Source organism: Peromyscus californicus, unplaced genomic scaffold (assembly GCF_007827085.1).
Source record: "Peromyscus californicus insignis strain IS unplaced genomic scaffold, ASM782708v3 Scaffold_11__1_contigs__length_118956290, whole genome shotgun sequence".
NCBI classification, from domain to species: Eukaryota; Metazoa; Chordata; class Mammalia; order Rodentia; family Cricetidae; genus Peromyscus; species Peromyscus californicus.
The window spans coordinates 14,336,496-14,359,809 of record NW_026294402.1 but is presented as its reverse complement, the minus strand read 5'-3'; the positions used below and the strand labels follow the sequence as shown (position 1 = coordinate 14,359,809).

The window sequence follows — 23,314 nt, the reverse complement described above, 5'->3', positions numbered from 1 at the left end:
TCATTTTAGGCAGGCACAGGTGAAGGTCCGAAGATGGCAGTTGTTTAACTTAGAAGATAAGACAGAGGCCCTGTCTTCTTCGAGACAGATAGATATTAGGTTTTTATTTGTTTAACACAGACTTGGTTAAAATAAGGAACATGAAAACAAAACCTTTGTTTATTTGTTTGTTTTTAAAGAGATTGTAGTGGTCAAAATAACATTGTTTTTTAAAAGATTTGTATCACTATATACACTCATTTATAATCAAAATATATTTAAAAGCACAAATAGAAGTTCTTCTTATCTAAAGGGAGGGTAATTGCCCCCCAAAAAACCATGAATCTTGGGGTAGGACCAATTGTCTCTCCCTTTTTTTTTTTCTTACTTAATATTTTTGATTATTTGGAAGTTTCACATAATGCACCTTGATCACATTTACCTCCAAGGCCCCTCAGGTCCACCCCCAACCTTGTGACCTCCCCCAAAACAAAAGAAGGTATAAGAAGAAAAAAATTACCAAATCCAATTTGTGTTGCCCATATACTCACTGGAGCATGGTCAAACTCCCAGTGACCAGCCCCTTAAAGAAAATTGAGTCCTTCCCCACCCCCACCAGAAGCCATCAACTGTGAAGAACTACACTTCAGCATCTTTACCACAATTTTTTTTTTTATTTGGGTTTTTTTTTTGAGACAGGGTTTCTCTGTGTAGTTTTGGTGCCTATCCTGGATCTCGCTCTGTAGACCAGGCTGGCCTCGAACTCACAGAGATCCGTCTGGCTCCGCCTCCGGTGTGCTGGGATTAAAGGCGTGCACCACCACCACCACCACCACCACCACCACCACCACCACCACCACCACCACCACCACCACCACCCGGCCTTTATCACAATTTTTAAGAGTTCTCTTCAATGGCTTCCTGTCTAGACTTTAGGGGGTGGTGGGGGATGGGGTTGGGGGAGAGGTTGTCACAGAAGCCTTCTATGTCTCTCATTCTCAACTGTGAGTCTGCAGTCATCAACACCACTGCAAGCAAGTTAATTTATTCCTTCAAGCAACAGGGACCATACTGTAGAACCAGACTTGAGATAAGGATCAAATGGATAATATCTCAGCCAGAATTGTATGATTATATGTCTTGTCCTTTAAATCAGATTTAAAATTTTAGGTTTAAAACTACATGTTAGGGCTGAAGATATTGCCCAGTGGTTAAGAGCACTGGCTGTTCTTGCAGATGACCTGGGTTCGGTTCCTAGCACCCATATGGAGGATTGTGATCATCCTTAAATCCTGTTCCAGGGGATTTGACTCTTTCTTCTGGCTCCATGGGCATCAGACACACCTGGTGTGCACGCATACATGTAGGCAAAACATAAATAAAGATAAATAACTATTTAAAAACAACAACAACAATAAACTCATGTTAATTGTCTCTTGGTTTTACCTATGTGGCCAAATTGATAAAATACTCATTTTGTCTTCTATCATTATTTTGTTTCTTAAAATTTTAATTTTACTATGAACAAAATGAAGTTGGACCAAGTTAACTTTAGTTTACATGAGCACTTACTTGTAAGTCAATTTGTTACTAAGTACATGATATTTAAAAAAGCATAATCACATGTAGCAGACAGTCTGTAAATACATAATCATACAAAAGATATGTTTAATAAGTCAAGATTTTGAAGGCTTTCTTCTGTTTTTTATTATTATTATTATTATTATTATTATTATTATTATTATTATTATTATCCTCATTGTGAAAGGGAAATTTAACCAATAGGTCTTTATCAAATACATTGTTAGATCAGGGAGAAACAAAAGCAGACACTGTGTAGAACAAGAGTATTGAAGTGGGAAAGAAATTTTATCTCAGGGGAAAAGGGGCCTGGGGGCAGTAATAGCAGGTATTTAATGAAGGGTTGATGACCTTTCAAGCCTCAGATGGCCTGATCCTGGAACTGGGCTGCTAACATTCCTTAGGAAGTTACTCCCCAAAGGGTCTTTATGTCTCTTTCTCCTTACCTATTCTTCAACTCTGAAAGGAACCTCCTGGTATGATTCTAGCTTTTCTTTTTTTTTTTTTTTAATTTTAAATATTTTTATTTTATAATTAATTTAATTTTACATATCAGCCACAGATTCCCCTGTCCTCCCTCCTCCCAACCCCCAACCTTTCCCCCCATCCACCCCCATTCTCACCTCCTCCAGGGCAAGGTCTCCCCTAGGGAATCAGCCCAGCCTGGTAGATTCAGCTGAGGCAGGTCCAGTCTCCTCCTCCCTACACCAAGGCTGAGCAAAGTGTCTCAGCTTTTCTATCAACTTCCTTAAGCTAGGGCTGCCTAGGCCATAGGTACTATTGCCCATATCCATACTAACCTACCTACCTAACTAAAGTGTCCTTTTAAAGAAAAGGGTGTAATAATCCACTGAGCTGAGAAATGAGGGACTTGTGTTTCAATAGGGCAATGGGGGATGGGCTCACTTTATCATGGGCTAAGTTCATTTTGAGCAGACAACAACCACATGGTTTGCTGGCATCTTGGCTGAGAACTTCATCAAGATGGAAGTAACCATATGACTTGACTGATATTTTTGCTAATGAGATCATAAAAAAGACAAATGGCATGTAACATCACCACCATCTTGGCTAATGCTACCATATGGTACAGCCAAAAGAGGGACACCCATGGAACTTCATGGTCCTACTGAGTCCTCTTGGAATCACCTTGCCCCTTTTATATCAGACTAAGGAGGTAAGATCAGTCATCAGCTATTATACTTAACTGTATAAAATGTTATTTGGACAACTATTTCTCACTAATGACTCTCTTACACACACACACACACACACACACACACACACACACACACACACACACATGCATGCACATATATTCTCCAAGATATAAGACATGACTTTGGCTTATATCAGTACCACTGTTTTTATAAGTTGAGAAAAATCTATCGTCTGAAATAAAGAGGCCAAATATAAGGCATCTATGAAAACACAAATAGTTGAATGAAAATTATTCATGAAACAAAAGTAGAATTTTACAAAGAAATAAAACATTAAAGAAAATCTAATCTGAAATAAAAGTGGAAATGAAAAATATTAAGAAGTAAAGCAAAATCCTTGGAGGAAAACCACAACAACAGAGGAGAAGGTATGGAAGAGAGAGCATCTCATATGCTGAAGACAAAGTAGAAGAAATGGACACCTCAGTGAAAGAAAATGTTAAATATAATAAAAATCTAGGCTGAAAACTACAGGACATATAGAACACTATGAAAAAACAAAATCTATAGATAATAGGAACAGTGGAATTAAAAACCAAGGTCAAAAGTGCAGAAAATATTTAAAACAAAAATCATAGAAGATAATTTTCCAAATCTAAAGAAGGAGACAACTATCAGGATAGAGGAAACATACAGAACACTAAGTAAACAGGACTAGAAAATAAATTCACTATAACACACAATAATAAGAACAACACAGAAAAACCAGTGGATATTAAAAGCGCAAGGGAAAGAAAACGACAATTTACATATACAGCAGACTTTTTAGAATAACACCTGACTTTTCAATGGAGACTCTGAAAGCCAGAAGGAACTGTATGAATGTGTTAAAAACTATAACAGATCACAGCACAGACTACTGTACCCAGCAAAACTATCAATTACATTAAAAAAAAGAAAAACATACCATGGTAAAAAAAAATTTAAGTAATATTTACCTATAAATCCAACTTAACAAAAAATACTAGTCTAAAGAGTTAACCACATGGAAGAAAACACAAGAAATAAATAATCCAAGACAAGTAAATCAAAAGGGAGAAGCAGCTCCATACCATAACAATAAAATAACAGGAATCAATAAACACTATTCACTAATAACTCTCAATAATCATAGTCTCAATTTCCTAATAAAAAGACACAGACTAACAGATTTGATCAGAAAACAAGATCCATCTTTCTGCTTATTCAAGAAACATGCCTTATCATCAAGGACAGAGGTCATCTCAGGGTCAAAGGATAGAAACAGGTATTCCAAGCAAATGCACCCAAGGCCAAGCAGATGTAGCTATGCTAATATCTGACAAAATAGACCTCAAACAAAACTAACCAGAAGAGACAGGGAGATACTACATAGTCATGCAGAAGATGACCACTAAGTAGGCCATTGTTTTTTGTGGCCCCAAAGTAGAAGCAATAATAGTACTTTCTGTGTATCTCTAGAGAACTCTGAGGATTATGCTATAGAAAAATTCCATCATTGCATCATTAAAGATAGGACAAAATTAATAAACATCATTCATTAAAATTGTTTATTTGTATAAGTAAATATCCACTTCTGGCAATATGCTATAATTTAATTCAAACTTATATATCAACAGTTTCATGATAGCAAATCCTGCAAGTTTTAGCTTAAGTGTTTTAAAATGACACAAATTTATCACTATTTTCTGTTAATATTGTTGCATCTGATCCAACATCTTTAGGAGCTTGGGCAAATCAGAAAAGTACAAAATTATGGGTTGCAAAATATGCATCAAAACAATCTTTCATGCAAGAACACATAAGCAGTGATTCACTAAGATAAGAATAATAATGTGCTATACATTTCCAAAAGAAATTATTATGGGAAATTTCACCTTAAATAAATGACAAATATTTGAAGAGATACATATATTTAACCGATTTAAACATTACACATTGTAAGTATTTATAAAAATATCCTAGTTCTCTATTAATATGTAAAAGATTTATAATTTATGTGTAAGCTAAAAGAAATAAAATTAATATTTAGGTACAAATATAAAATCTCTAAGGTCTTAAACAATTCCTATAATGGTAATATTCATGAAAACAATTAGATTATTCAGAAGAAAAATGATAAAGTAACATTAAATATATCTAAAATGCCAGTAAGCAAAATAATGACGGTAGTGTGGTGCTGATGTATGTATTAAAGACATCAGATAAGTTCAGAGAATAGAGTATTTATCTGTATCTATCGGTTTCTACTTATCCTGAATCACAAGGACTAAGAGAACTGTCTTAGATGTAACTGACCATTTGTACACACAAGTGCCTAACTTTGTAAAACTGGTTCTATAGTTTGTTGGAATAAAATGATAGTAGCTTTTACAGCAGTGTCTTCCTAAGCCTATGCACCTGATGAAGGCAGTGCTATGGCAAACTCCCTCTCCCCAAACTGTACTCCTTTGCATTTAGTAAGCCAAGGAAGGATGTAGGAGAAAAAAAAGCGAGGGAGTACAAAAGCACAGAGAAGACAGTTCCCTCTCTGTCAGGGATACCCTGGGTCTTAAACAATGATTTAGGATATGAAAGTGACTAAAATGGAGTCTAAATCTGAGGATTTCGCTAAGAGAGATGTCCATCATCTTCATCATTCTTTCTTTTTTTTTTGAGAGATCTGCCTGCCTCTACTTCGTCAGTGCTGGGATCAGAGGCTTGCGCCTCCACCGTAGGGCCATCTTCATCTTCATCTTCATCTGTACTGCTAGAGTCCTCCGAGGAGCTGCTGGAGTCCTCTGAGGAGCTGTTCCAGTCGTCCGAGGAGCTGCTAGAGTCGTCCGAGGAGCTGCTAGAGTCTTCCTCTTCTCCATCTTCCATCATATTCTGCCTGGATACCTGGGAGCCACCATCAGCGCCCTGAACAGTCTCTGAGGAATCTGTTCCAGGAGCCAGCAGCCCTTGCATTTCCCCAGGCCTTTTTTGCTGCTCCTCAGCTGAAGCAGACTGCTGATCTGTCTGTCCACACTTGGGGCTTCTGCCTCCAGACATGGCAAAGTTCTTTCGCTTACCGTAGGTGGCCTTTGCCTCTCTGTAGGCGGTGTACTCCTCAGATGACAATCCCTTGAGCCAGAGGTCCATGTCCACCCGGTATTGTTTCTGTAGCTCCTCGGCCTGGCTGTCATAGTGCTCTTTCTGGCTCTTTGGGACTTTGTGCCATCTTCTGCTAATCTCAACCCAGCGCTCCCTGCAGGGTAGATGGCTCAGCTCCAGACTTGACCACATATCTTCGTGAAATTTGTGGTATCCATTCATAGGGGGTTTCTTGGGTTCTCCCTGAAATTTCATCACCGAGGGTAATGTTTTGGGAAGATCTGTCTTTGGAGGCAACTTCACGTTTTCCATACCTCTTTGTGATTTCTTAGGGACTTTGGTTTCCTGGCTCCTGCGCACCACAGATTTCTTACAATGCTCTACATCAGGATGGCTTCTCTTGAATTTAGTCACTTTTTCCTCAAAGTCCCGTTTCTCCTTCCGGAAGTCCTGAATATATTTCTCCTTGATCTCCCCTGGCAGCTGATTGTATTTCTCAGCCAGGAGTTTGGCCAGCTGCGAGTTGTTGTATTTAGGATAGCGCTGAGAGTACTTAGCCCGCTGCTCCTTGTAGAAGCGCAGATAGGCAGTCAGGGGTCTTTTGGGGAAGTCAGGATGTTTCTTCCTTTTGGGCTGTTGTTTCAGATGTTCACTGGCTTCTAGCACTAATTCTGACAGTGTGCGGACCTTCCTCAAAGTATGAGAAAGTTGCTTCCACTTTTGTTTGCACATTTTTCCTGAAAAATGTTTAAAAGCCACTTTGCCCCAGTCTAGGTCTTCCTGGGTTTTTTTGAATGATCTGGAGTCATCTGAGGGGATATTTTTCTTGATGCATTCCAGTAACTTCAGAATGTCTCCTTGGGACCATGGATAATCTTTATCAAGTGATGACATCACTAGCTTAGGCTCTGTGCCTACTAATAATATCTCAGTTGTACAAACACCTTGACTGTAGCTCGAACTGCTTAGACAAACACGTACAACTTTGTAGATAGTTTCTGAATTCCACAGTTAGAATGAATCTGTATTTCTGAAGAGAAATAAAATGAATGTTAGACTTCATTATTGGAATTTACCAAAAAAAAAAAAAATCAGGTATCACTTGTAACATGTTACTTATACCATTAATTATTAACATTGTAAGGCGATATTTTCTCCTTGTGAAATAAAAGTTGTTTGCCTTATATATAACATAGTTACATCTTCTTCAGCCTCCTTTTCCAAATATTAGCAGAGCTTGCCTGAAAAATGTGGTAATGAATCTGGGCATGGTGGGGTATACCTTTTTTCTCAGCACCAGGAAATAAATCTGTGTAAATTCAGGGGCAGTCTGGGGTACAGAGCAAATTCTAGGACAATAAGTGTTATATAGTGATACTCCAATAAACAAAAATAAATAAATAAATAAATAAATAAATAAATAAATAAATAAATATGAATGAAATATGCACCAGGCTGGGAAAGCTTAGATGACAGAAGAAGAAGAAGAAGAAGAAGAAGAAGAAGAAGAAGAAGAAGAAGAAGAAGAAGAAGAAGAAGAAGAAGAAGAACAAGAACAAGAACAAGAACAAGAACAAGAACAAGAACAAGAACAAGAACAAGAACAAGAAGAAAAAGAACAAGAAGGAGGAGGAGGAGGAGGAGGAGGAGGAGGAGGAGGAGGAGGAGGAGGAGGAGGGAGAAGAAGAAGAAGAAGAAGAAGAAGAAGAAGAAGAAGAAGAAGAAGAAGAAGAAGAAGAAGAAGAAGGCGACAAAAGGGCCCAGTGACGATGGAATAAAAAGGCAAAACAATAAGACTAAATGACTAAGAAGAAAAGGACTTTCACACTGCAGTGCCCTAAATCTGACTGCTCTCTGGATAGAGCCAAGCTGTTCATCACTTACAAGCAAATGAGCTGAAAACAGGAGACAAGACACTGAACTCCCTAGACATCCAACTGTGGCATTTTCATGGTTTGAATGTGACTCTGTAATAAATGACGGATTTATGTAGTCTCCAGGACTCTGTGTCCGGGAGTAAGAGCTCTATGCTGCATCACCTTGCATAGGTTTCCAACAAGCATTTCATTACCACATTTGCAGTTTTATTTGACTACTCTTTCTACCACACAAGTATCTGGAACCTAGAACTCGAATACATGGCAACAGCTCTGACGGTTGCTAGTCTCTCACCAATATTGTCCTTTCTAGTGTAATTTCTCTGGAATGTGGTTCAACAGATCACTCTGAATATTCTCCTAATTTTTTCAAAAATGTGCTCTGAACCTTACCTAAGCCAAATTGCATGTAATCTGCTGAGCCTTTAGTTGTTGTTTGTGTACATATAGTTTCAGGGCTAAACACTCTGAGTTGAGCAGCCAATAAGAGGGCTCATCCTTGGGGGAGGCCAATCCTCTCAAAGGAGAAATCTTGAGAGTAAACTTCTGAATACTTGAGAATAACACTGAGAGTTGTTTTAAAATATAATAAAGTAGAAATAAAGATAAAAACCATCCATCATTTAAAAACTCTCTGCAAAGAAAATTGATAAGATCAGCTGGATCTAAATAGAAAGCTTACCTTGAACTTTTTAAATTGTGTCAAAATCAACATTATTAACCACAGTCTGCCTTCTCACTCAGGATCCTCCTGCCTGAAGCTCCCAAGTAGGGACCAGTAAAACTGAGTGATTTCAATTATTTGTTTTGATTATGTTTGTAGTGGCAGGGATAGAACAAATCGTGTGCTAGGCAAGTTATTAATGAGCTGAGTCTCCAGCACTAGCAGCAAATGTATAATGTTACTAATTGAATGTGTCATAATGCACTAATAACATATTATTTTTAAAAAGCTTTTAAAAACATGAGACACCAGACTGTAGCTTCTTATACTGTGGAAGGTTTTATACACATTGCATTTTATGAATTCTATAATGTGTACTAAGTTCAGATCCCATACTAAAAATAGAACTACATATATCCATACATTCAAAATTTACGATCACAAGAAACATAAAGGAGACAGAAAAATCACATTCATTTTAAATTTTAAAGAGATAGATTAAATTCTGTAGTTCAACAGGAAATGGAAAATAACGGACTCTATTTACTCATCTATATCTATCTATCTATCTATCTATCTATCTATCTATCTATCTATTTATCTATCTATCTATCTATTTCCCAGACAGGGTTTCTCTGTGAAAGAGTCGTGGCTATCCTGGAACTCACTCTGTAGACCAGGCTGGCCTCCATCTCACAGAGATCCACCTGCCTCTGCCTCCTGAGTGCTGGGATTAAAGGCATTCACCGCCACCACCAGCTGGTGTCCTCTTTATTAACTCTGTCCAATACATCTATTTGAGAAAACTTGAAATCTGAGAAAGAAATATAAAGTCAGGATTTCAACTCACCTCCAGATGCTCTGGTCTCAACAATGCTTGCCAGAAAATCTGCTCTCTGCTTCAAGGGTGCTGTGTCTCCTGGACTCCCTGGACAGCAGTTGTGACTCTGAACGGAGCACATCTTGCAGTTCTGAAGCCTTTATATACAGATCTGAAAGCCCCACCCTAAGGTGGAGTGTTTACATGTTAGTCTGATTCAATTAACTTATACAATCTCCTTCCTTAGCCCACTGGATATACCCTGAGGGGTGTTTTAGCCCTCATGGCTCTTTTGCAGTTCTGGTATGGGTGAAGCAGGGCTCTTCATGAACACTTCCATCATGAATGCTCCCACATATTAATAAATGCAAAGAAATTTACTGTGGTGGCCAATCTTGGTTCATCTAAAGTCTAAGCTTCTGGGCACTCCAGTAAGGAATTCCCCCCCTCCCTGTCTCTCTCTCTCTGAAACAGTGTTTCTCTATTATGTAACTCTGGCTGTCCTACTACTTACTATGTAGATCAAGTTGGCCCTCCAGTTCACAGAGATCTACCTGCCTCTGGCTCCCATGTGCTGGGATCAAAGACATGCACCTCCATACCCGGCTGAGTAAGAAATTATCTCACTCAGCTGACTTGAAGGAGGAAGATTCACTCTAAGACTGAGCCATACCGTCTGGTGGAGCCCACACAAAAGGACATGGAAGAAACTTCTTCTTTTTGCTGGCTTGCTCTCACTCATGCTGAGAATTTTGTCTATTTTGTTGCTGTGGCCAATATTAAATCCAACTTTATCAGGATTCCCATATAGACTGAAGACAAGCAGCTTTCCAGGAATCCTTCAAGACTTCAAGGCCATATTTGGACTGAAGAGACATCCAGCCTCATGGGCTGAACAACTACTGGATTCTCAGCCTTCTGTTTGAGAGACAGCCATTGTTGGGCTACTCAAATCACATCTTCAGTATACACTCTAATAAGTTTTCTCTTAATTGTACAGTCATTTTATCAGTTCTGTCCCTTTAGAGAACCCTGACTAATCCATGATTTCAAATATCATGAGGAAATTTACTCTTCCATAGTTAGTATATACTAATTTTTAAAAAAACTATGTATTTAATTTTGTTGATGATAATATCTTGGAACAGATTTGTTCTTTGTAAGGGTCAGAAAGCATCGATTGAATCAGGGGCTGCCCAGTTTTTTGGATTCCACCATGATCCTCTTACTATTTCTTCCCTTAACCTGTCACCTACATTTCAAGGTCAAACTCAGAGTCTGTTATAAATTGATTATCTAATCATCAGAAAAGTAACTTTAGGTATTTGCTGTTAGTCAAGCCTGTCTGGTTCTGAGAAAAAAGAATTTTTCAAATAAATAAAAAGAAAGATAATTAGATAAATAAATAAATAAGTAGGTAATTAAAAGCTGGGTGGTGGTGACTCAAACCTTTAATCTCAGCACTTGGGAGACAGAGCCAGGATTTCTGTGAGTTCAAGGCCAGCCTGGCCTACAGAGCAAGATCCAGAACAGACACCAAAACTACACAGAGAAATCCTGTCTCAAAAAACAAACAAACAAAAAAGAATTCTTCACAGGAGATAGTACATACTGAAAAGGACTAGCAAGTCTTTTTCAGGTAGTTTATGACTTAAGCACAGAATTAACACTGAGTCCTATTATTGACAATGCATTTAATAAAATGGGGAGTGGGGCTATAGAGATGGCTCAGTGTCTCAATGTTTTAGAGCACTGAGCACTTTCAGAGGTTCTGAATTCAGTTCCCAGCAGCCACCTGGTAGCTCATAACTATCCGTAATGAGATCTGGTGCCCTCTTCAGGCCTACAGGCAGACATGCAAGCAGAACACTGTATACATAATAAATATAAATCTTTATTTAAAAAAAAAAAGAAAAAAGAAAATGGGGTGTGATTATTGTGTCTGTGAGGACAAGGTTTATATTCTTATTAAATGAAGTGGGCTGTTCTCAGCCAATCTAGTTGGTCACCAAGAGTAACTATTTAATAAAGACTTTTTAACTCAATGGAATAAGAGCACAGAATTATTTAACTTTTCCAACAATCGTCTCCATTATAAAATTATTAGCTACTCTCTTCCTATTTTGTCTTTTGTTGGGGGATCCCTGGGAAATACTGTTAAAGAAATCTGGGAACTCTCTAGGACATTTACCATGTCACACTGTCTCTGTCACTAGAAGACATGCAGACTGACACCATCATCAGGAAATTATGACACCACTGGGTCTTCAGTAGCTTCTTTGTGATGCTAGTGATCTGTTGATATGGGGTTGCCTAGTCTACATGTGTTGGTTTTACAATTTTCTTTTTGATGAAGCTTTTCCATGAAGGGAGGTGGAATTTAAAACTAGATCACATGGACTTTGGTGACCACTATCCCAAGTCTAAACTTTGTTTTTAAATTTAAAGGGGCAGTTTTGGAGTGATCTGACAGTTGCTTTAGGAAGAACACTACCTTAGGTAGTGTGTGTGTGTGTGTGTGTGTGTGTGTGTGTGTGTGTGGTGAAGGTGGAAAGCAGTTGTGTTTGGATTGCAGAATCCTTATAGTCTTCTGAAGGTTTGGGTGTGAGATGTGAAAAAAACTGAGGAATAATATGAAAAACTGAGGTCTTTCTGCTTATTCAAGAAACACACCTTATCATCAAGGACAGAAGTCTTCTCAGGGTCAAAGGATAGAAACAGGTATTCCAAGCAAATGCACCCAAGGCCAAGCAGATGTAGCTATGCTAATATCTGACATAATAGATGTCAGACAAAACTAACCAGAAGAGACAGGGAGATACTACATAGTCATGCAGAAGATGGCCACTAAGTAGGCTATTGCTTTTTTGTGGCCCCAAAGTAGAAGCAATAATAGTACTTTCTGTGTATCTCTAGAGAACTCTGAGGATTATGCTATAGAAAAATTCCATCATTGCATCATTAAAGATAGGACAAAATTAATAAACATCATTCATTAAAATTGTTTATTTGTATAAGTAAATATCCACTTCTGGCAATATACTATAATTTAATTCAAACTTATATATCAACAGTTTCATGATAGCAAATCCTGCAAGTTTTAGTTTAAGTGTTTTAAAATGACACAAATTTATCACTATTATCTGTTAATATTGTTGCATCTGATCCAACATCTTTAGAAGCTTGGGCAAATCAGAAAAGTACAAAATTATGGGTTGCAAAATATGCATCAAAACAATCTTTCATGCAAGAACACATAAACAGTGATTCACTAAGATAAGAATGATAATGTGCTATACATTTCCAAAAGAAATTATTTTGGGAAATTTCACCTTAAATAAATGACAAATATTTGAAGAGCTACATATATTTAACCGATTTAAACATTACACATTGTAAAATTTATAAAAATATCTAGTACTCTATTAATATGTACAAGCTTTATAATTTATGTGTAAGCTAAAAGAAATAAAATTTAGGTACAAATATAAAGTCTCTAAGGTCTTAAACAATTTCTATAATGGTAATATTCACGAAAACAGCTGAGATTATTCAGAAGCAAAACGATAAAGTAACATTAAATATATCTAAAATGCCAGTAAGCAAAATAATGACGGTAGTGTGGTGCTGATGTATGTATTAAAGACATCAGATAAGTTCAGAGAATAGAGTATTTATCTGTATCTATCTGTGTTTCTACTTATCCTGAATCACAAGGACTAAGAGAACTGTATACACAAGTGCCCAACTTTGTAAAACTGGTTCTATAGTTTGTTGGAATAAAATGATAGTAGCTTTTACAGCAGTGTCTTCCTAAACCTATGCACCTGATGAAGGCAGTGCTAGGGCAAACTCCCTCTCCCCAAACCGTACTCCTTTGCATTTAGTAAGCCAAGGAAGGATGTAGGAGAAAAAAAAGCGAGGGAGTACAAAAGCACAGAGAAGACAGTTCCCTCTCTGTCAGGGATGCCCTGGGTCTTAAACAATGATTTAGGATATGAAAGTGACGAAAATGGAGTCTAAATCTGAGGACTCCGCTAAGAGAGATGTCCATCATCTTCATCTTTCTGTTTTTTGAGAGATCCACCTTCCTCTACCTCCCGAGTGCTGGGATCAGAGACTTGCGCCTCCACCGTAGGGCCATCTTCATCTTCATGTTCATCTGTACTGCTAGAGTCCTCCGAGGAGCTGCTGGAGTCCTCTGAGGAGCTGCTCGAGTCGTCCAAGGAGCTGCTAGAGTCATCCGAGGAGCTGCTAGAGTCTTCCTCTTCTCCATCTTCCATCATATTCTGCCTGGATACCTGGGAGCCACCATCAGCGCCCTGAACAGTCTCTGAGGAATCTGTTCCAGGAGCCAGCAGCCCTTGCATTTCCCCAGGTCTTTTTTGCTGCTCCTCAGCTGAAGCAGACTGCTGATCTATCCGTCCACACTTGGGGCTTCTGTTTCCAGACATGGCAAAGTTCTTTCGCTTACCGTAGGTGGCCTTTGCCTCTCTGTAGGCGGTGTACTCCTCAGATGACAATCCCTTGAGCCAGAGGTCCATGTCCACCCGGTATTGTTTCTGTAGCTCCTCGGCCTGGCTGTCATAGTGCTCTTTCTGGCTCTTTGGGACTTTGTGCCATCTTCTGCTAATCTCAACCCAGCGCTCCCTGCAGGGTAGATGGCTCAGCTCCAGACTTGACCACATATCTTCGTGAAATTTGTGGTATCCATTCATAGGGGGTTTCTTGGGTTCTCCCTGAAATTTCATCACCGAGGGTAATGTTTTGGGAAGATCTGTCTTTGGAGGCGACTTCACGTTTTCCATACCTCTTTGTGAATTCTTAGGGACTTTGGTTTTCTGACTCCTGTGCACCACAGATTTCTTATCAGGATGGCTTCTCTTGAATTTAGTCACTTTTTCCTCAAAGTCCCGTTTCTCCTTCCGGAAGTCCTGAATATATTTCTCCTTGATCTCCCCTGGCAGCTGATTGTATTTCTCAGCCAGGAGTTTGGCCAGCTGCGAGTTGTTGTATTTAGGATAGCGCTGAGAGTACTTAGCCCGCTGCTCCTTGTAGAAGCGCAGATAGGCAGTCAGGGGTCTTTTGGGGAAATCAGGATGTTTCTTCCTTTTGGGCTGTTGTTTCAGATGTTCACTGGCTTCTAGCACTAATTCTGACAGTGTGCGGACCTTCCTCAAAGTATGAGAAAGTTGCTTCCACTTTTGTTTGCACATTTTTCCTGAAAAATGTTTAAAAGCCACTTTGCCCCAGTCTAGGTCTTCCTGGGTTTTTTTGAATGATCTGGAGTCATCTGAGGGGATATTTTTCTTGATGCATTCCAGTAACTTCAGAATGTCTCCTTGGGACCATGGATCCTTTTATCAAGTGATGCCATCACTAGTTTAGGTTTTGTGCCCACTAATAATATCTCAGTTGTGCAAACACCTTAACAGTTTATCAGATGTTATCTGATAAACAGATGTAGCATGAATATTAACAGTTCTTATTAATAAGATCAAACCCGGGGCCAGTTATTGGGGTGATTACTGGAAGATCAGAGAGACAGAACCATCCACAGCTAACCTCACCTGGCCAACTTCTCAGCTGCTCCTATTTTCTCAGACTGAAAGCTTCTGTGTCCTCCTCCCAATGTCTCTCAGCTGAACTGCCGCTCAAAAGCCTGAATGCTTAACCACTCAAATGCTTAACCCGCCAAATGCTTCTAGTTTCTGATTCTCAAGCTTTATGTACCTTTCTGCTTTCTACCACCTTAGAACTGCTTAGACAAACACCTACAACTTTGTAGATAGTTTCTGAATTCCACAGTTAGTGTGAATCTGTATTTCTGAGGAGAAATAAAATGAAATTTAGACTTCATTATTGGGATTTACAAAAAAAACACGTATCACTTGTAACATGTTAATTATACCATTAATTTACTATTAACAATGTAAGATGATAATTTCTCCTTTTGAAATAAAAGTTGTTTGCCTTATATAGAACATAGTTACAGCATCTTCCGCCTCCTTTACCAAATATTAGCAGAGCTTGCCTGAAAAATGTGGTAATGAATCTCGGCATGGTGGGATACACCTTTATTCTCAGCACCAGGGAACAAATCTGTGTAAATTCAGGGGCAGTCTGTGGTACAGAGCAAATTCTAGGACAATAAGGGTTATACAGGGATACTCAATCAATCAAACAAACAAACAAACAAATAAATAAATAAATGTGAATGAAATAAACACCAGGCTGGAGAAGCTTAGATGACAGAAAAAGAAGAAGAAGAAGAAGAAGAAGAAGAAGGAGAAGAAGAAGAAGAAGAAGAAGAAGAAGAAGAAGAAGAAGAAGAAGAAGAAGAAGAAGAAGAAGAAGGTGACAAGAGGACCCAGTGGGGATGGAATAAAAAGCAAAAACAAAAGGACTGAATTACTAAGAAGAAAAGGACTTTCACAAGGAATCTGACTGCTCTCTGGATAGAGCCAAGCTGTTCATCACTTACAAGCAAATGAGTTGAAAACAGGAGACAAGACACTGACTCCCTAGACATCCAACTGTGGCATTTTCATGGTTTGAATGTGACTCTGTAATAAATGACGGATTTATGTAGTCTCCAGGACTCTGTGTCCGGGAGTAAGAGCTCTATGCTGCATCACCTTGCATAGGTTTCCAACAAGCATTTCATTACCACATTTGCAGTTTCATTTGACTACTCTTTCTACCACACAAGTATCTGGAACCTAGAACTCGAATACATGGCAACAGCTCTGACGGTTGCTAGTCTCTCACCAATATTGTCCTTTCTAGTGTAATTTCTCTGGAATGTGGTTCAACAGATCACTCTGAATATTCTCCTAATTTTTTCAAAAATGTGCTCTGAACCTTACCTAAGCCAAATTGCATGTAATCTGCTGAGCCTTTAGTTGTTGTTTGTGTACATATAGTTTCAGGGCTAAACACTCTGAGTTGAGCAGCCAATAAGAGGGCTCATCCTTGGGGGAGGCCAATCCTCTCAAAGGAGAAATCTTGAGAGTAAACTTCTGAATACTTGAGAATAACACTGAGAGTTGTTTTAAAATATAATAAAGTAGAAATAAAGATAAAAACCATCTATGATTTAAAAACTCTCTGCAAAGAAAATTGATAAGATCAGCTGGATCTAAATAGAAAGCTTACCTTGAACTTTTTAAATTGTGTCAAAATCAACATTATTAACCACAGTCTGCCTTTTCTCTCAGGATCCTCCTGCCTGAAGCTCCCAAGTAGGGACCAGTAAAACTGAGTGGTTCAATTATTTGTTTTGAATATTTTGTTAGTGCCAGGGATAAAACAAAACATGTGCTAGGCAAGTTATTAATGAGCTGAGTCTCCAGCACTAGCAGCAAATGTATAATGTTACTAACTGAATGTGTCATAATGCACTAATAACATATTATTTTTAAAAAGCTTTTAAAACATGAGACACCAGACTGTAGCTTCTTATACTGTGGAAGGTTTTATACACATTGCATTTTATGAATTCTATAATGTGCACTAAGTTCAGATCTAATACTAAAAATAAAACTACATATATCCATACATTCAAAATTTAGGATCACAAGAAACATAAAGGAGACAGAAAAAATCACATTCATTTTAAATTTTGAAATGATAGATCAAAATTCTGTAGTTCAACAGGAAATGGAAAATAACGGTGCTCTATTTACTCATCTATCTATCTATCTGTCTGTCTATCTATCTATCTATCTATCTATCTATCTATCTATCTATTTAATTATTTTCTGAGACAGGTTTCTCTCTGAAAGAGTTGTGGCTGTCCTGGAACTCACTCTGTAGACCAGGCTGGTCTCCAACTCAAAGAGATCCACCTGCCTCTGCCTCCTGAGTGCTGGGATTAAAGGCATTCACCGCCACCACCAGCTGGTGTCCTCTTTATTAACTCTGTCCAATACATCTATTTGAGAAAACTTAAAATCTGAGAAAGAAATATAAAGTCAGGATTTCAACTCATCTCCAGATGTTCTGGTCTCAACAATGCTTCCCAGAAAGTTCGCTCTCTGCTTCAGGGGTGCTGTGACTCCTAGACTCCCTGGACAGCAGTTGTGACTCTGAACTGAGCACATCTTGCAGTTCTGAAGCCTTTATATACAGATCTGAAAGCCTAACTCTAAGGTGGAGTGTTTATGTGTTAGTCTGATTTAATGAATTTATACAATCTCCTTTCTTAGCCCACTGGATACATCCTGATGGGTGTTTTAGCCCTCATGGCTCTTTTGCTGTTCTGGTATGGATGAAGCAGGGCTCTTCATGAACACTTCCATCATGAACACTTCCACATGTTAATAAATGTTACTGTTGTGGCCAATCTTGGTTCATCTAAAGTCTAAGCTTCTGGGCACTCCAGTAAGGAATTCCCTCCCTCCCTCTCTCTCTCTCTGAAACAGTGTCTCTCTATTATGTAGCTCTGGCTGTCCTGAAACTTACTATGTAGATCAAGTTGGCCCTCCAGTTCACAGAGATCTACCTGCCTCTGGCTCCCATGTGCTGGAATCAAAGGCGTGCACCCCCATACCCGGCTGAGAAAGAAATTTTCTCACTCAGCTGATTTGAAGGAGGAAGATTCACTCTAAGACTGAGCCATACCGTCTGGTGGAGCCCACACAAAAGGACATGGAAGAAACTTCTTCTTTTTGCTGGCTTGCTCTCACTCATGCTGGGAATTTTGTCTATTTTGTTGCTGTGGCCAATATTAAATCCAGCTTCATCAGGATTCCCATATAGACTGAAGACAAGCAGCTTTCCAGGAATCCTTCAAAACTTCAAGGCCATATTTGGACTGAAGAGACATCCAGCCTCATGGACTGAACAACTACTGGATTCTCAGCCTTCTGTTTGTGAGACAGCCATTGTTGGGCTACTCAAACCACATCTTCAGTATACATTCTAATAAGTTTCCTGTTAATTGTACAGTCATTTTATCAGTTCTGTCCCTTTAGAAAACCCTGACTAATCCATGATTTCAAATATCACGAGAAAATTCACTCTTCCATAATTAGTATATACTATTTTTTTTTAAAAAAATATGTATTTAATTTTGTTGATGATAGATTATATATTTTGGAGCTTAGAATAATATCTTGGAACAGATTTGTTCTTTGTAAGGGTCAGAAAGCATCGATTGAATCAGGTGCTGCCCAGTTTGTTGGATTCCACCATGATCCTCTTCCTCTTCCTTCCCTTAACCTGTCACCTACATTTCAAGGTCAAACTCAGAGTCTGTTATAAATTGATTATCTAATCATCAGAAAAGTAACTTTACCTATTTGCTGTTAGTCAAGCCTGTCTGGTTCTGAGAAAAAAGAATTTTTCAAATAAATAAATAGAAAGATAATTAGATAAATAAATAAGTAATTAAAGTAATTAAAAGCTGGGTGGTGGTGACTCAAACCTTTAATCTCTGCACTTGGGAGGCAGAGCCAGGATTTCTGTGAGTTCGACGCCAGCCTGGCCTACAGAGCAAGATCCAGAACAGACACCAAAACTACACAGAGAAATCCTGTCTCAAAAAACAAACAAACAAAAAAGAATTCTTCACAGGAGATAGTACATACTGAAAAGGACTAGCAAGTCTTTTTCAGGTAGTTTATGACTTAAGCACAGAATTAACACTGAATCCTATTATTGACAATGCAGTTTATGAAAATGGGGAGTGGGGCTGTAGAGATGGCTCAGTGTCTCAATTGTTTAGAGCACTGAGCACTTCCAGAGGTTCTGAGTCAGTTCCCAGCAGCCATGTGGTAGCTCACAACTATCCGTAATGAGATCTGGTGCCCTCTTCTGGTCTGCAGGCAGACATGCAGGCAGAACACTGTATACATAGTAAATATATAAATCTTTATTTAAAAAAAAAAAAAGAAAATGGGGTGTGATTATTGTGTCTGTGAGGACAAGGTTTCTACTCTTATTAAATGAAGTGGGCTGTTCTCAGCCAATCTAGTTGGTCACCAAGAGTAACTATTTAATAAAGACTTTTTAACTCAATGGGATAAGAGCACAGAATTATTTAACTTTTCCAACAATCGTCTCCATTATAAAATTATTAGCTACTCTCTTCCTATTTTGTCTTTTGTTGGGGGATCCCTGGGAAATACTGTTAAAGAAAACTGGGAACTCTCTAGGACATTTACCATGTCACACTGTCTCCTTCACTAGAAGACATGCAGACTGACACCATCATCAGGAAATTATGACACCACTGGGCCTTCAGTAGCTTCTTTGTGATGCTAGTGATCTGTTGATATGGGGTTGCTTAGTCTACGTGTGTTGGTTTTACAATTTTCTCCTTGATAAAGGTTTCCCGTGAAGGGAGGTGGAATTTAATACTAGATCACATGGACTTTGGTGACCACTATCCCAAGTCTGAACTTTGTTTTTAAATTTAAAGGGGAGGCTTTGGAGTGACCTGACTGTTGCTTTAGGAAGAACACTACCTTAGGTAGTGTGTGTGTGTGTGTGTGTGTGTGTGTGTGTGTGTGTGTGTGGTGAAGGTGGAAAGCAGTTGTGTTTGGATTGCAGAATCATTATAGTCTTCTGAAGGTTTGGGTGTGAGATGTGAAAGAAACTGAGGAATAATATGAAAAACTGAGGTCTTTCTGCTTATTCAAGAAACACACCTTATCATCAAGGACAGAAGTCTTCTCAGGGTCAAAGGATAGAAACAGGTATTCCAAGCAAATGCACCCAAGGCCAAGCAGATGTAGCTATGCTAATATCTGACATAATAGATGTCAGACAAAACTAACCAGAAGAGACAGGGAGATACTACATAGTCATGCAGAAGATGGCCACTAAGTAGGCTATTGCTTTTTTGTGGCCCCAAAGTAGAAGCAATAATAGTACTTTCTGTGTATCTTTAAAGAACTCTGAGGATTATGCTATAGAAAAAATACATCATTAAAGATAGGACAAAATTAATAAACATCATTCATTAAAATTGTTTATTTGTATAAGTAAATATCCACTTCTGGCAATATGCTATAATTTAATTCAAACTTATATATCAACAGTTTCATGATAGCAAATCCTGCAAGTTTTAGCTTAAGTGTTTTAAAATGACACAAATTTATCACTATTATCTGTTAATATTGTTGCATCTGATCTAACATCTTTAGAAGCTTGGGCAAATCAGAAAAGTACAAAATTATGGGTTGCAAAATATGCATCAAAACAATCTTTCATGCAAGAACACATAAACAGTGATTCACTAAGATAAGAATGATAATGTGCTATACATTTCCAAAAGAAATTATTTTGGGAAATTTCACCTTAAATAAATGACAAATATTTGAAGAGCTACATATATTTAACCGATTTAAACATTACACATTGTACAATTTATAAAAATATCTAGTACTCTATTAATATGTACAAGCTTTATAATTTATGTGTAAGCTAAAAGAAATAAAATTTAGGTACAAATATAAAGTCTCTAAGGTCTTAAACAATTTCTATAATGGTAATATTCATGAAAACAGCTTAGATTATTCAGAAGCAAAACGATAAAGTAACATTAAATATATCTAAAATGCCAGTAAGCAAAATAATGACGGTAGTGTGGTGCCGATGTTGTATTAAAGACATCAGATAAGTTCAGAGAATAGAGTATTTATCTGTATCTATCTGTGTTTCTACTTATCCTGAATCACAAGGACTAAGAGAACTGTATACACAAGTGCCCAACTTTGTAAAACTGGTTCTATAGTTTGTTGGAATAAAATGATAGTAGCTTTTACAGCAGTGTCTTCCTAAGCCTATTCACCTGATGAAGGCAGTGCTATGGCAAACTCCCTCTCCCCAAACTGTACTCCTTTGCATTTAGTAAGCCAAGGAAGGATGTAGGAGAAAAAAAAGCGAGGGAGTACAAAAGCACAGAGAAGACAGTTCCCTCTCTGTCAGGGATACCCTGGGTCTTAAACAATGATTTAGGATATGAAAGTGACGAAAATGGAGTCTAAATCTGAGGACTCCGCTAAGAGAGATGTCCATCATCTTCATCTTTCTGTTTTTTGAGAGATCCACCTTCCTCTACCTCCCGAGTGCTGGGATCAGAGACTTGCGCCTCCACGGTAGGGCCATCTTCTTCTTCATGTTCATCTGTACTGCTAGAGTCCTCCGAGGAGCTGCTGGAGTCCTCTGAGGAGCTGCTCGAGTCGTCCAAGGAGCTGCTAGAGTCATCCGAGGAGCTGCTAGAGTCTTCCTCTTCTCCATCTTCCATCATATTCTGCCTGGATACCTGGGAGCCACCATCAGCGCCCTGAACAGTCTCTGAGGAATCTGTTCCAGGAGCCAGCAGCCCTTGCATTTCCCCAGGCCTTTTTTGCTGCTCCTCAGCTGAAGCAGACTGCTGATCTGTCTGTCCACACTTGGGGCTTCTGCCTCCAGACATGGCAAAGTTCTTTCGCTTACCGTAGGTGGCCTTTGCCTCTCTGTAGGCGGTGTACTCCTCAGATGACAATCCCTTGAGCCAGAGGTCCATGTCCACCCGGTATTGTTTCTGTAGCTCCTCGGCCTGGCTGTCATAGTGCTCTTTCTGGCTCTTTGGGACTTTGTGCCATCTTCTGCTAATCTCAACCCAGCGCTCCCTGCAGGGTAGATGGCTCAGCTCCAGACTTGACCACATATCTTCGTGAAATTTGTGGTATCCATTCATAGGGGGTTTCTTGGGTTCTCCCTGAAATTTCATCACCGAGGGTAATGTTTTGGGAAGATCTGTCTTTGGAGGAGACTTCACGTTTTCCATACCTCTTTGTGATTTCTTAGGGACTTTGGTTTCCTGGCTCCTGCGCACCACAGATTTCTTACAGTGCTCTACATCAGGATGGCTTCTCTTGAATTTAGTCACTTTTTCCTCAAAGTCCCGTTTCTCCTTCCGGAAGTCCTGAATATATTTCTCCTTGATCTCCCCTGGCAGCTGATTGTATTTCTCAGCCAGGAGTTTGGCCAGCTGCGAGTTGTTGTATTTAGGATAGCGCTGAGAGTACTTAGCCCGCTGCTCCTTGTAGAAGCGCAGATAGGCAGTCAGGGGTCTTTTGGGGAAGTCAGGATGTTTCTTCCTTTTGGGCTGTTGTTTCAGATGTTCACTGGCTTCTAGCACTAATTCTGACAGTGTGCGGACCTTCCTCAAAGTATGAGAAAGTTGCTTCCACTTTTGTTTGCACATTTTTCCTGAAAAATGTTTAAAAGCCACTTTGCCCCAGTCTAGGTCTTCCTGGGTTTTTTTGAATGATCTGGAGTCATCTGAGGGGATATTTTTCTTGATGCATTCCAGTAACTTCAGAATGTCTCCTTGGGACCATGGATAATCTTTATCAAGTGATGCCATCACTAGCTTAGGTTCTGTGCCCACTAATAATATCTCAGTTGTACAAACACCTTGACTGTAGCTCGAACTGCTTAGACAAACACGTACAACTTTGTAGATAGTTTCTGAATTCCACAGTTAGAATGAATCTGTATTTCTGAAGAGAAATAAAATGAATGTTAGACTTCATTATTGGATGTAAAGAAAAAATCAGGTATCACTTGTAACATGTTACTTATACCATTAATTTACTATTAACACTGTAAGGCAATTATTTCTTCTTTCAAACAAAAGTTTTTTTGTCTTATAACGTAGTTATAACATCTTTGGCCTCCTTTTCCAAATATTAGCAGAGCTTGCCTGAAAAATGTGGTAATGAAGCTGGGCATGGGGGGTACACCTTTATTCTCAGCACCAGGGAACAAATCTGTGTAAATTCAGGGGCAGTCTGTGGTACAGAGCAAATTCTAGGGCAATAAGGGTCATACAGTGATACTCAATCAAACAAACATAAAACAAACAAATAAATAAATAAATGTGAATGAAATAAACAACAGGCTGGGGAAGCTTAGATGACAGAAGAAGAAGAAGAAGAAGAAGAAGAAGGAGGAGGAGGAGGAGGAGGAGGAGGAGGAGGAGGAGGAGGAGAAAGAAGAAGAAGAAGAAGAAGAAGAAGAAGAAGAAGAAGAAGAAGAAGAAGAAGAAGAAGAAGAAGAAGGCGACAAGAGGGCCCAGTGAGGATGGAATAAAAAGCGAAAACAATAAGACTAAATGACT

General features: G+C 38.8%; 2 protein-coding genes across 2 annotated transcripts; both read right to left on the bottom strand.

Annotated features, from left to right (window-relative positions):
* Nucleotides 1-5,420: 5,420 nt before the first annotated feature.
* LOC128119682 (upstream-binding factor 1-like protein 1) lies at nt 5,421-7,037 on the bottom strand (the record flags this gene model as incomplete). Its single annotated transcript, XM_052753126.1, has 1 exon — nt 5,421-7,037. A coding segment is annotated over exon 1 (1,308 nt), but the record flags the coding sequence as incomplete, so codon positions are not given.
* Nucleotides 7,038-12,341: 5,304 nt separating this feature from the next.
* Nucleotides 12,342-22,765, bottom strand: LOC128102388 (nucleolar transcription factor 1-like). The gene is made up of 3 exons (XM_052726107.1): nt 21,266-22,765; nt 13,293-14,552; nt 12,342-12,377 (listed from the first exon to the last, which is right to left on the bottom strand). Exons 1-3 carry the CDS (start codon nt 22,556-22,558, stop codon nt 12,342-12,344), a joined length of 2,589 nt encoding a protein of 862 aa, XP_052582067.1. The 5' UTR covers nt 22,559-22,765.
* Nucleotides 22,766-23,314: the final 549 nt, after the last annotated feature.